The sequence below is a fragment of the Echinops telfairi genome, unplaced genomic scaffold, assembly GCF_000313985.2.
Source record: "Echinops telfairi isolate 266 unplaced genomic scaffold, ASM31398v2 ScPeMD7_2;HRSCAF=8, whole genome shotgun sequence".
In the NCBI taxonomy this organism is placed as follows: domain Eukaryota; kingdom Metazoa; phylum Chordata; class Mammalia; order Afrosoricida; family Tenrecidae; genus Echinops; species Echinops telfairi.
The window spans coordinates 61,503,765-61,514,785 of record NW_022103898.1 but is presented as its reverse complement, the minus strand read 5'-3'; the positions used below and the strand labels follow the sequence as shown (position 1 = coordinate 61,514,785).

The window sequence follows — 11,021 nt, the reverse complement described above, 5'->3', positions numbered from 1 at the left end:
GATTTGTAAGACTTGAAGGTAAACAAGTGGCCATCTAGCTCAGAAGCAACAAAGCCCACATGGAAGAAGCACACCAGCCTGTGTGATCACGAATTGTTGAAGGGATCAGGTATCAGGCATCAAAGAACAAAATATCATATCATTGTGAATGAGGGGGAGTTCAGAGTGGGGCCCCAAAGCCCAGCTGTAGGCAACTGGACACCCCCTTATGAAAGGGTCGCAGGGAGGAGATGAGCCAGTCAGGGTGCAGTATAGCAACGATGAAACATACAACTTTCCTCTAGTTCCTAAATGCTTCCTCCCCCCCACTATCATGATCTCAATTCTACCTTACAAATTTATTTTTAATCCTATTAAAAGATCTTATTTTGAGAAACACCAATGCTATTTTAAATGTGTCAGTATTTATAATGGCTAGGAGGATTAAAAACACACTCAAAGGCCAAGTAGTTATCTTTCAACATCTCCATTTAAAGGAAAAAAAATCAGAGTTTCACATCTGTGTAGAAGGTTCAGTTGTGCCAACAAAGTGAAAATGGGATGCATTGAAATTTGCAAAATGTGGGTGGCTGAAATATTAAGCAAACATGTAAAAGCATGGGTGAAAGCCCTGGCTGGAAGACTTGGAAGCTGCATGGTTGAGGAGCATGATGCAGGAGCTTATATTATTGCCAGGACATAGACAGTGGCACATCTAAGGAAGCATGGTTTGGCAACCATCTTTGAGCAATTCATCATTGTTGCTGACTCTACAGTGAAAAACAATTGGTTGCAGTGCAATGTGCACACTACCTTTCTTGTGTAAGAGGGAGATTACACTTTCAGCAGGGAATGAACTTGTAATTTTTCCTGAACATGGTTTTCATTTAGGCACCCACATTTTGAAAATTCTTGTCTGTATTTGCTTTACTTCACTGACCATGACTGACCTGGAAAGGGCTCCCCTCCCACCCCATTACTCTGTTCTACTTTTTGTTTCTCCATTACACTGGGGGAAAGAATGAGTTTTTTAAAATTTGACTTCATGAACAGTTTTCTTTCATTCTCACTCCTGTGGAGTGAATTCCAATCCAAAACGACCCTGTAGGAGAGAGGAAATGTACAGAGTTTCTGATACTGTAAATCTTTATGGAAGCAGACCCTTCAATTTTTCTCCCACAGAGCAGCTAGTGGGTTCTTACCACTAGGCCATTGCTTAATCCACTGTGCCACAGAGCCCTTTATAAAGATGATTAGGAGAGCTTCTGCTTTCTGGCCCTCCAGGACAGTAGGCAACAGTGCAGACATGGCCAAGTCCAAGAACCACTCCATGAACAACCAATCCTGAAAATGACACAGAAATGACAGCAAGACCCCTGTCACAACAAGATGAATCTCTTAAGGGGGTGGACCTCAGGTTCCTGAGAAATATGCATTTTTTTCAAGAAGCACAACAAGAAGAGCCTGAAGAAAATGCAGGCCAACACCAAGGTCATGGATGCTCATGCCCAAGCTATCAAGGCTCCTGTAAAAAGTCCAAGGAGGTCAAGGCTAAGAACCGTAAGCTCAGTTGACTGGTTTATTTAGCCCATCCCAAGCTTGGCAAGCAGGCTTGGACACATATTGCCAAGAGTCTGAGGTTCTTTGGCCAAAGTCCAAAACCAAGGCTCAAAGTGAAGCCAATGATCCAACCAAGGCCTCAGTTCAAGCTCAACTTCCCTGGTGCCCAAGCTCCAGGTCCAGGTCTCCAAGATGCCCAGCTTCCCACAAAACAGAGTTGCCTAGCTGAGGACAAGAAGAGAACAGGGGGGCCCCTGGGCTGTTTTCTGCATGGAGCTGGTATCATTCTGTGCTATTTGTACAAATAAACCCAAGGCAGGCAAAAATCAATCAAATCACTAGGGGAAAATAATAAACATAAAAATAATAAAATGAGAGCTACTTTCTCTTAAAAAGAAAAAAATCCCTTGAAAGCATGCATGTCTTTGTGGACAGACTTTGTTAGAATAGATAGACATTAAGCAATGCAAACCTCAGACAGAATCTCTTCACAGTTTGATTTTTGCTCAAAGCAATTAAGTAAGAGCTGGAGTGTTTGGGGTCTTGATTTATTGAGGTCACATTTGATTGAACACATGGCTCTTGTTTGTTATGTACAGATAGGGGATAATTAATAAGTATCCAGGATCAGTTATTCGATGTATATTTCTTAGTGCAAATTTATTCCTTATGTAAATCTTTGAACAGTTAAAAATACAGACATTAAGCTCCTTCCTATCTGAAGAAGTACTGGAAAATCATTCAGGAACATAAACATATAGACCATCTTTGAATGAAAGCCTTTCTGTTCCATCCCAATTTCTCTGTAAACAATAAATGTAAAATGTATTGTGGGAACAATAATGTAAGTTAATTCCAGAATTTATGGTCACGGAGATTACATACGCTTTGTCAATGTATCTTAATTAATCATACATTTATGTTGCCAAATATGGTATTTGTTCATTGAACATTGGTATGATATACTAGAAAACAGTACTAGGAAATAAATATACAGGGATTAAAAATTGCAGTGATGTTATTTTACATATAGTTTCAAAATCTAGGCCAAGTGTACTGATAGAAGAATATCCAGTGCCCCAAAAGGAAACCCAGGAAAGCTGCTTGAATGAGGGAGAGTTTCAAAGGAAAGGATCTCAAAACCTAAAATGCTTGAATAAGATCTTGAAGTTGGAGGAAGCATTAATGAAAACTTTCAAAATGTAGAAAAAGAAGTAGAGTATAAGTATTTAAGATAAGTGAGACTGTTTGGAAAGGCTTAGAGGCAAAGGAAGTCAAAGAGAAATTTAGTCTTACTCTACAGATAACAAGGAGACTTGATGATAGAGTGGGTTCATCATTGGGCTGCAAACCCAAAGTTTAGTAGTTCAAACTTACCAGCTGCTCCAAGGGAGAAAGATGAGGCTGTCTGCTCAAATAAACATTTATAGCCTTTCGAAGCCTATGTAGTGGTTCTCCTTTGTTTTCTAAGGTTGCTACGAGTCCAAAACTACTTGATGGAAATGAATTTGATTTTCTTCCATTTATACGTGTAATAGGGTGAAAAGAACATGTTGAAAGGGAATAATCTTGGCGTATGAAAAGATCTGATCATCAAGACTGACATGTTTCTAAGGGGCATGGATACACATAAAGACTAGAGAATACTTGATAACTGATTTGATAAAACAACACAGATTAGGGCCAAGATTCTATTAGTTTCGGTCTTGAGTAATTGTGGGGGATGCTGTGTTTATTGATTCAATATAGTTATTTAATCTTCAGTAGCTAACTTTTAAAGGGAGCCCTTGTGGCATATTGAGCTGCTAACCGCAAGGTCAATAGTTTGAACCCATCAGCTGCTTCACAGGAGAAACATGAGACGATTTGCACCTGTAGAGATTTAAAGTCTCAGACACCCAAGGGAGCTAGTTCTACTCTGTCTTACAGGCTTGCCCTGATTGACCTTCTGGCAGTTTGCTTGTTTGCTTGCTTGCTTACTTTTAGTCTCTGAGCTAACTTCTATGGCACCCTGGTGGTGATATACCTTAAGCACTGAACTGCTAACTGCAAGGTCTGCATTTCCATCTGAAAAGATGAGGCTGTTCACTCCTAATAGATTTACAGTCAGGGAAATCCTAGTTCTAATTAGTTCTTATGACATGCCCTTGCTTGAGACACACCCTCAAAAACAGATCACCGTCACCGAAGATATGGGCGCTGCAGTAAAATGTGGTGAAGAGACTAGATGGTGTCCACAGCTATCAGAAAGAATAGCATCTGAGGTTTTAAAGGCTTGTCTTCAAACAAGCAGCCATGGAAGTGGGTGTCAACTAAGTCCATATGGAAGAAGCACACGAGCTTCTTCCATATGAAGCTGATTTTATGTAATATAATCCAATGATTTTAAATAATATAATCTAAATCTGAAGGAGGGAATGGTATCAGAGCTTAAATTGTGAACTCCTAGTTTGCAGCAAGCTATGGATGATAGTGGAAGTCCAACATCCATTTGCAGGATTTAAACTCTGGTGATTTCCCTCTGATCATAGTCAATGGATGTAAATAGGCTGGTTATCAGAGATAGTGTGTTGTAGAAAGAATATATAACATCTGATTTGGATGGTTAAAAGGTAGCGTCCAATGTGATCCTCCTTTTGAGAGAGCTAACAAAAAAAGCGAAGGGAAAGACATGTAGATGTAGCCGGAGGTGCACCCTCTCTGCACACAGACCAGGGATGTGACTAGCCTTGCTCGCATTCACAATGCTTGGGAAAGTGCACTTGACAGATTTAACTATGTTAAAAGCTAATAACTTACCATTTGAGCTCCCTTTTGACCCATTTTAAAGTGGTGCTAGTTTTTACTATTTTCTGTTTTCTTTCCAACTGGGGATTTTCTTTATTTCATTTTGTTATTGTCGTTCGCTTTTTAAAAAATCTTTGTTTTGTATTTCTGTATGTTTTTCCATGTATGAAACCCATGATGGGTGAATCTATCCAGACAGTAACTGGATTAATGGTTCCTCGGGGTACGGAAGAGGGAGATTGGGGGAAATGGGGAGCTAGTAGCAAGGAGTACAAGAAAAATGAAAATGTTCTAAAATTGATTGTGATAATGATTGTACACTTCTTAATATGCCTGAACTATTGAATTGTATGATATTTGGATTATGCCCAATGAAACTGTCTCCTTCTTAGAGTGTTCTATGAGTCGCAATCAACTGGATAGCAGGGAGTTTGATTTGTTAGTTAACTCTTAAATTGGGCACTGCTCCTCTGTGTTACAATAGATGCCCAAATCACACCCACTGAGCAGACTCGGACCCACAGTGACCCTACAGGGCAAAGTAGACTGGTCCATAGGGTTTCTGAGGCTGTAAATATTTCTGGAGGAGGACTACCTTATCTTTCTCCTACAGGATGAGTCTAACTGCTGACACTTTGGCTAGCAATCTAAGCAATGCTCTGACCCATCACTCCCCAGGGATCCCACCATAGATGCAGCGGTCAATAAAATAGGCAATTTTTTTTTTTGCCCTTAAGAAGCCAGCATTTTTATGAGGAGAGGAAAAACAAAACAAGTAGGGGAGGGTATCAACCAGAGGCAGGACCATTGTTAAGATTGTTGAGTGATTTTTGAATAGGAAAAATATCTTGGAGTTCTAAGAAACTGTTAATTGGTAATCCAAGCCCAAACCCATGCAATATAGGGTTTCTGAGATGTCACTTCTTTACAAGAGTAAATAGCCTCATCTTTCTCTCTCAGAGCAGCTGGTGGGCTTGAGCAGTCCCAGGTGACAGGTGACCTCGCACTTAGCCATCTAAAGCTTAACCAACAGTGCCATCAGGGCTCCTTGTTAGTAAAACATAAAACTCAAAAAAGCAAACTGACTGCCACCAAGTCGATTCTGACTCAAAGCAACCCCATAGCACAGAGTAGACCTGTGCTACAGGGTTGTGGGTTTTAGAGCCTCTAAATCTATACTGAAGTGGAAAGCCTCATTGTTCTCCTGAGGAGTCTGGCATCTTCCAACTGCAGACTCTGCAGTTAGCAGCTCCATGCGCTGAAGAGGCATTCTAAAATTCTAAAGAATAAAGATGTATCATTTTAAAGAAGTCTACCGTTTCCTTTGTGAGTTGTGCTTCTGAAAAGTGACCTCCAGGATCCTCATGACCCCATTCATGTGCATGCTACGTTCCAGAAAACTAGACAGATTGGCTAGGCTTTACTGTGAGCATGCAGAGGCAGCTTTAACGAACACATTGAAGATAGTCTTTGGATCACTGCCAGAAAGACTGGCAGTCAGAACCAGGGCGGTATTTGAAAGTCTTTCCAAGAGCTTGCAGAAAGAGTAATGGGCTGAAATAAGTTTCTGTATTCCTATTCACTGGGGAGAAACAAATAAATAAAACAACTTTTGTATGAAAACTTTTAGGGTAACTCAAGAATTTCTCTTCCTTGCAACTATATACACTAAGTTAAAGTAATACCATTGGCTCAAAAAGAAGCTAGTTCTCTGAGCAAGGGAAAAGGAGATGCTGGAGAAAAGAAGCCATCTGTGGAGCCTCCCTGTGACTTTGCCTTTGACCATCCACATGATTGGGGCAGCTTTGAGTTGTCTGTCTTGGATGCTCTTGAAGCGGTCTCTTCAAGTGGAGTTAATGTCTTACAGGGATTTCCAGAAAGGATGCAAATGGAGGTTCAGTGCCACAAACTCAATGGTGGCTTCACCCTTTAAACAGTATGTAGTAACATACTGTTTAAACAGTATCTAGTAACAGGTCTAGACATGTGATTTCCATCCTGATTATACTACTAACGGGCTCCTCACTTTGCCATGACTTTTCTTTCTCATCTGTAAGAAGAGAGATTCGGTAAACACTAACTATAACTTTTGTATTACTAAGGAGATCTAGGAAAACCAGCTGCTGTGAATAAAAACAACCTCTCTAATAAGCTCCAGGTTCAGCAGTTATTTAGGGTTGCCTTACTCAGAGATGTCAATTGCATGGCATAGTACCCAACTCTCCCATTTGTTTTTGTTCTCAAAGACATCATGGATAGATCACCGTGCTTTTCCATATTGAGTTAGAACTCAGGATGAGAATCACCCCCCACCCCACCCCCCCACCCCCCTGCAAATGTTTTAACAAACCATGACCAAACAATTGGAGTTGGCACTCAAGTTGAGGACAATTTGCTATCTTAACATTAGAGACATGGCTATATTGACGGGAACAGCTCCCAGCACAGATAAGAAGAGCACTCACATCCTGTTAGCCAATTTCTTCCATCCCTAAAGTGTTCTAATACGTCCTCAGTTCTGCCTGCATAAAGCAGTTGTTGGTACCCCAGGCATAAACAAATGGACCAGCTTTTCAGTTAAAGAAGCTTAAGTGTATAGACTTCATTTCCCTACTTTATGTAGCCTGTCTCTTCCCAGAGAGAAGAATTTTATGTAAAGGAGATAAACTCGGACATTCAACAAGTAGAAAACTCAGTGATTTATATAACGTTTTGTATTTCATCCTGTCACCCACTCACTTTCTTAATGGACAAATAAACAAGAGGTTAGATCAAGGAATCTGTGCTTGTTCCAACTCTGAGGAAAAGCCCTAAAATGTTATTAGATAACTGTGATGAATTTTAATTTGATGACAGCTTGTGACCCACAAATTTCTGCTTAAAATTAAAATGCATTCAAAATGAAACTGGAAAGAAAATCAATATTAAGCTTGCAATCTGGTGTGATAAAACACCTACATAAAGCTCTATATTAAATATGAATACAATTAATTTCTATAGAGTGTCTTATAACTGAAATCTGAAAACTAGAACTCTTCAATATATTGCCTTATTAAATTTAAGTGGCCAGGATAATTTTTTTTGTTGCAAATTAAGAAGTCAGAGTCCAGATGGATTGACTTGGTTATGGTAATACACCCTTTGGCAGAGCTCCAGAGCTCCCTTTGGCTCATGCGTATAAGCTAGGACTTCAGACTTCCAGGTTTCTCCTTTGAACAAAAGTCCTTTATTTTTGTTATTCCAAAATGTTCATCCACAACAATTTATAAATATCTTCCTCCTGCTTATTTTTAAGTTTAGTTACTTTTTACCTATAATTACTCAAGGTACAATGAGTTTGAAATGCTCTGGCATTTTTGATAGATCAGTTATATCATTTCTAAACTTGATAATAATTGAAGCTTTGGGAAAGAGGGTAATGGATGCTTGTATCAGTACTACCACTAAACAATCATCTAAATAAAACAACTCAGTGTTTATGGTTTTCCTAAATTTCAACATTATTGTATGTGGTAATAACAAAATCACTATAGCTGTTTTCAAATAACTTAATGGCCAAAGCATAGCCATTTTCTGATTTTCAAAAGGTGCCAAAGGACTACAGAAAACCTCATAATTTGGCATCATAATTACAATTAAGGTGCGTACATAGTTATTGCCTTAATGCCCCTAGATATCACCTGCTCAAAAGATCCACAGCATTAATTAGAAGCAAGAAAACACCATACTTCCCTCCAATTACTGCACATATTTTAAAAACCACTCATTTTTAAAAGAAATTATCACAATAACTTTAAGACATTGGTATTTTTATTCACTGACCCTAGAAGATAGTACACACTAAATGAGTCTTAACAGAATGAATGAATGAATATGTATGATTGAATGACAAGCTAACTTAGGGAAAATGCCCACTCTCTGGTTGCTACAGGACTACTGCGTGGAAGATTGCTGTCGCAGTAGGGCTTGTAAAATCTCTCTTCCATATTCTATTTTGGCTCATGCGTGTGCAAAAAAAAAAAGATAAAAGATCCAGTCAATCAAGTTATTGCAATACATAGAGGCTCTATGTGTCAAAAAAAAAAGAGAGAAAGCAAGGTTTGGAGTGGCATCGAAATCCAGCAGGGTACATCCTAAGGTTTGTTTCTATACGGAACCCGAGATAGGCTTTAGTGGCAAATCTGTTCATATTTGGAAGCAGTCTCACTGACACTTTTGGCTAGAGCCCATCAAATCTGCTCCAGGGTTTGGTTGGGTTTTCTTTCCTGACAGTGGGCTCTGACCATGGTGCTGAAACAGAAGGTGGGACGGTAGGAGAGGAATAGCTATTTGAAACCTTTCCTGCTTCTTATTGGTTTAGAAATCTGAGTGACAAGAGCAAGGGTCAGAGGAGCCTGGGGCAGCATTACTGCTGGGAACCAAGTATGGTGATATTTAAGGAGGACCAATGTATCCAGACCAATACATCCATGTGAGCTCACACTAAGCCAAGTGACCATAAGCACATAGCCGCTGCAGTAGAAAAGGTGTCGTTGACAACCAGCATGCTGTCTTGTCCCTCTCCTGAAAGATTGGAAGTCAAGTGCATAACCTAGACACCGGGCCAGGAAGTCTGGATGGAAAGGAAGGGAAAAGGAAGCAAACCTGGATTCTTACTGAAAACGTTCCACATGGAAGGAAAGATTATAAGCTCAAGTTGTCTGCCTCAGTCTGCCAACAGGTGCATGATTCCCTCCCCCCTCCCCTGCCAGGTCGCGTCCTGCGTTCTTTGCTAGAAAAGCTCTTCCTAGAGTCCCTGAGCAGGTGCAGTTTCCCATCCCAGCAGCAGCTCCAGGTCTACGCCCTGCAACCCCTTACCTGCAGCGTGCAGATTAAGAAGCAGGCACAGCGCTGGGAAGCCCACTGCTTTCCGCATACTGTTAGCATCTGCAGGTGGAGGAGAAACTCCACCAGGACCCCACTGCAGGCAAAGTGCAATTGGCAAGAGCCACCGCCAAGGGTCCGCTGGTCTCCGGAGAGTCGCTTGCGGGTCTTCGGCTGGGGTTTGCAGAACCAGTTGGTGGCGCCGACAGCAACCAGCACCCCGGATTCACCTCCCTGGGAGAGCGAGCGAGACGAGGAGGAGATGGAGGCTGGCGAGTGGGGAGGGGCAGGAGCGCTCAGGGGTGGCTGACGCTGGGCCTGCGGGCAGCCCTGCAGCCGCGGCGGGCGGGAGCGGGGCCTCGGGGCGCGTTCCGGGGCGGCCCTGAGAAGGGTGGGCGCGGGAGCAGCAGCCCAGGCGCGCTGCCACTACTGAGCATGCCCAGCGCCCCCCGCCCCGCGCCGGCCCTCCCGCCGCCCGGGAGTTTCAAAGGGAAATTCCGCTTCTCCGGGTCTTAGCGGCGGCCGCCAAGGGAGCCGGCCCCGCGGCAGGGGAACCGCTTCTGGCGCTTGTGGGGCGGTGCAGAGGCTGTCAGAATGCTGTGCAGCAGGAAAGGGGCACGAAATGGAGAAATGACCTGGAAGAGAACCAATGAAAGTCTCCACCACATCAACCCCACCCCACCCTTCCCCCAAATCTTCCTTTGCACGTGGATATTGGGAGCTACTCTTCTGCTGGGACCTGGAAAGACAGGCTCCCAATAAGCACCTACAGGGACACATTACTTCTCTGGTGGCATTCCCAGTGAGCCCCCTGGCCTAGCTGGAGAGGCTCCCCAAGACAGCCTACTGTGCAACCCTGCAGCCTCCTTCCAGATACGTCTCCCCATCTATTTATCTGCCGATCCCAATTCCTAATCACATGTTGACGATAATTAAGACAGCCAGATACCTTCTCTTCGCCAATGATTATTTACAACATTTATCTAATTTTATCTCTTTTTAAGTTTTGAACACTCCTCGCTTGATTTCCACGGATAGTCACTGTTTCCTGTCTTTTCCGCCATCTCTTCGGTCATTTCTCAGTTGCTCCTGTGAGTTCCTTCAGTGTTATCATTAGTGGTTCGTGCTCTTTAGCGCTCACGTGCACAGTCTTCTTGTTCGCGGTCTCGTTGGAACCATTGTGAGGATGGCGCAAGATGGGGCAGTGTTTCTTTCTGTTGTGCATCAAGTCGCTGTGGGTCCGAACGGACTCAATGACCCCTAACAACAACATGTCCTGCAAACATATCCAAGAAATAGTAGATTCTTCAGGGAACAAAGTTCTGAAACTCTCTTGGCTATGACCAACTGCTTGGAGGACTCGAGGACTGAAGACTACAGTCTTGGAGGACATCTAGGTTAACTGCCATAATACAGTCCACTAAGAAAATATTTTACATCCTACTGAGAAACTTGTTGTGCACAGCCAGCTGGGCAGCAACTCTCTCCTCTCTAGGGTAAAGAAGCGTGAAGAGAGCCAAGGCTCAAGAAAACAACTGGCCCAATGGACGAGGGCCACATAAACCATGGGCTCCATTAGGCCAAGAGCAGAAGAACTGGTGTTGCTCATGCTCAGCAGCTGCAATGGATCAAGATCACAGCAGACTGTCTGGGCAGAGAGAGAAAACAAAAACAACAGAAAACAAAATTCAAATCACAATGAGCAGCCTTTCTGATCTGATGGAAAGGAGTGGAATCCCTGAAACTCGGCCCCTTCGGCACCCACCCCCAAGGATCAACTTTGAGCTGAACAGCAAACCAAACTATAAAGTGAATAGTAACCCGAGGGAGAA

General features: G+C 42.5%; 1 protein-coding gene across 1 annotated transcript in view; it reads right to left on the bottom strand.

Moving 5' to 3' along the window:
- PTPRR (protein tyrosine phosphatase receptor type R) overlaps positions 1 to 9,491 on the bottom strand; it is a 283,812-nt gene extending 274,321 nt beyond the window's left edge. Inside the window, exon 1 of the mRNA XM_004700448.2 lies at positions 9,184 to 9,491. Within this exon, the coding sequence (XP_004700505.1) occupies positions 9,184 to 9,241 (58 nt within the window). The 5' untranslated portion in view covers positions 9,242 to 9,491. The remainder of the gene's footprint in view (positions 1 to 9,183) is intronic.
- Positions 9,492 to 11,021: the final 1,530 nt, after the last annotated feature.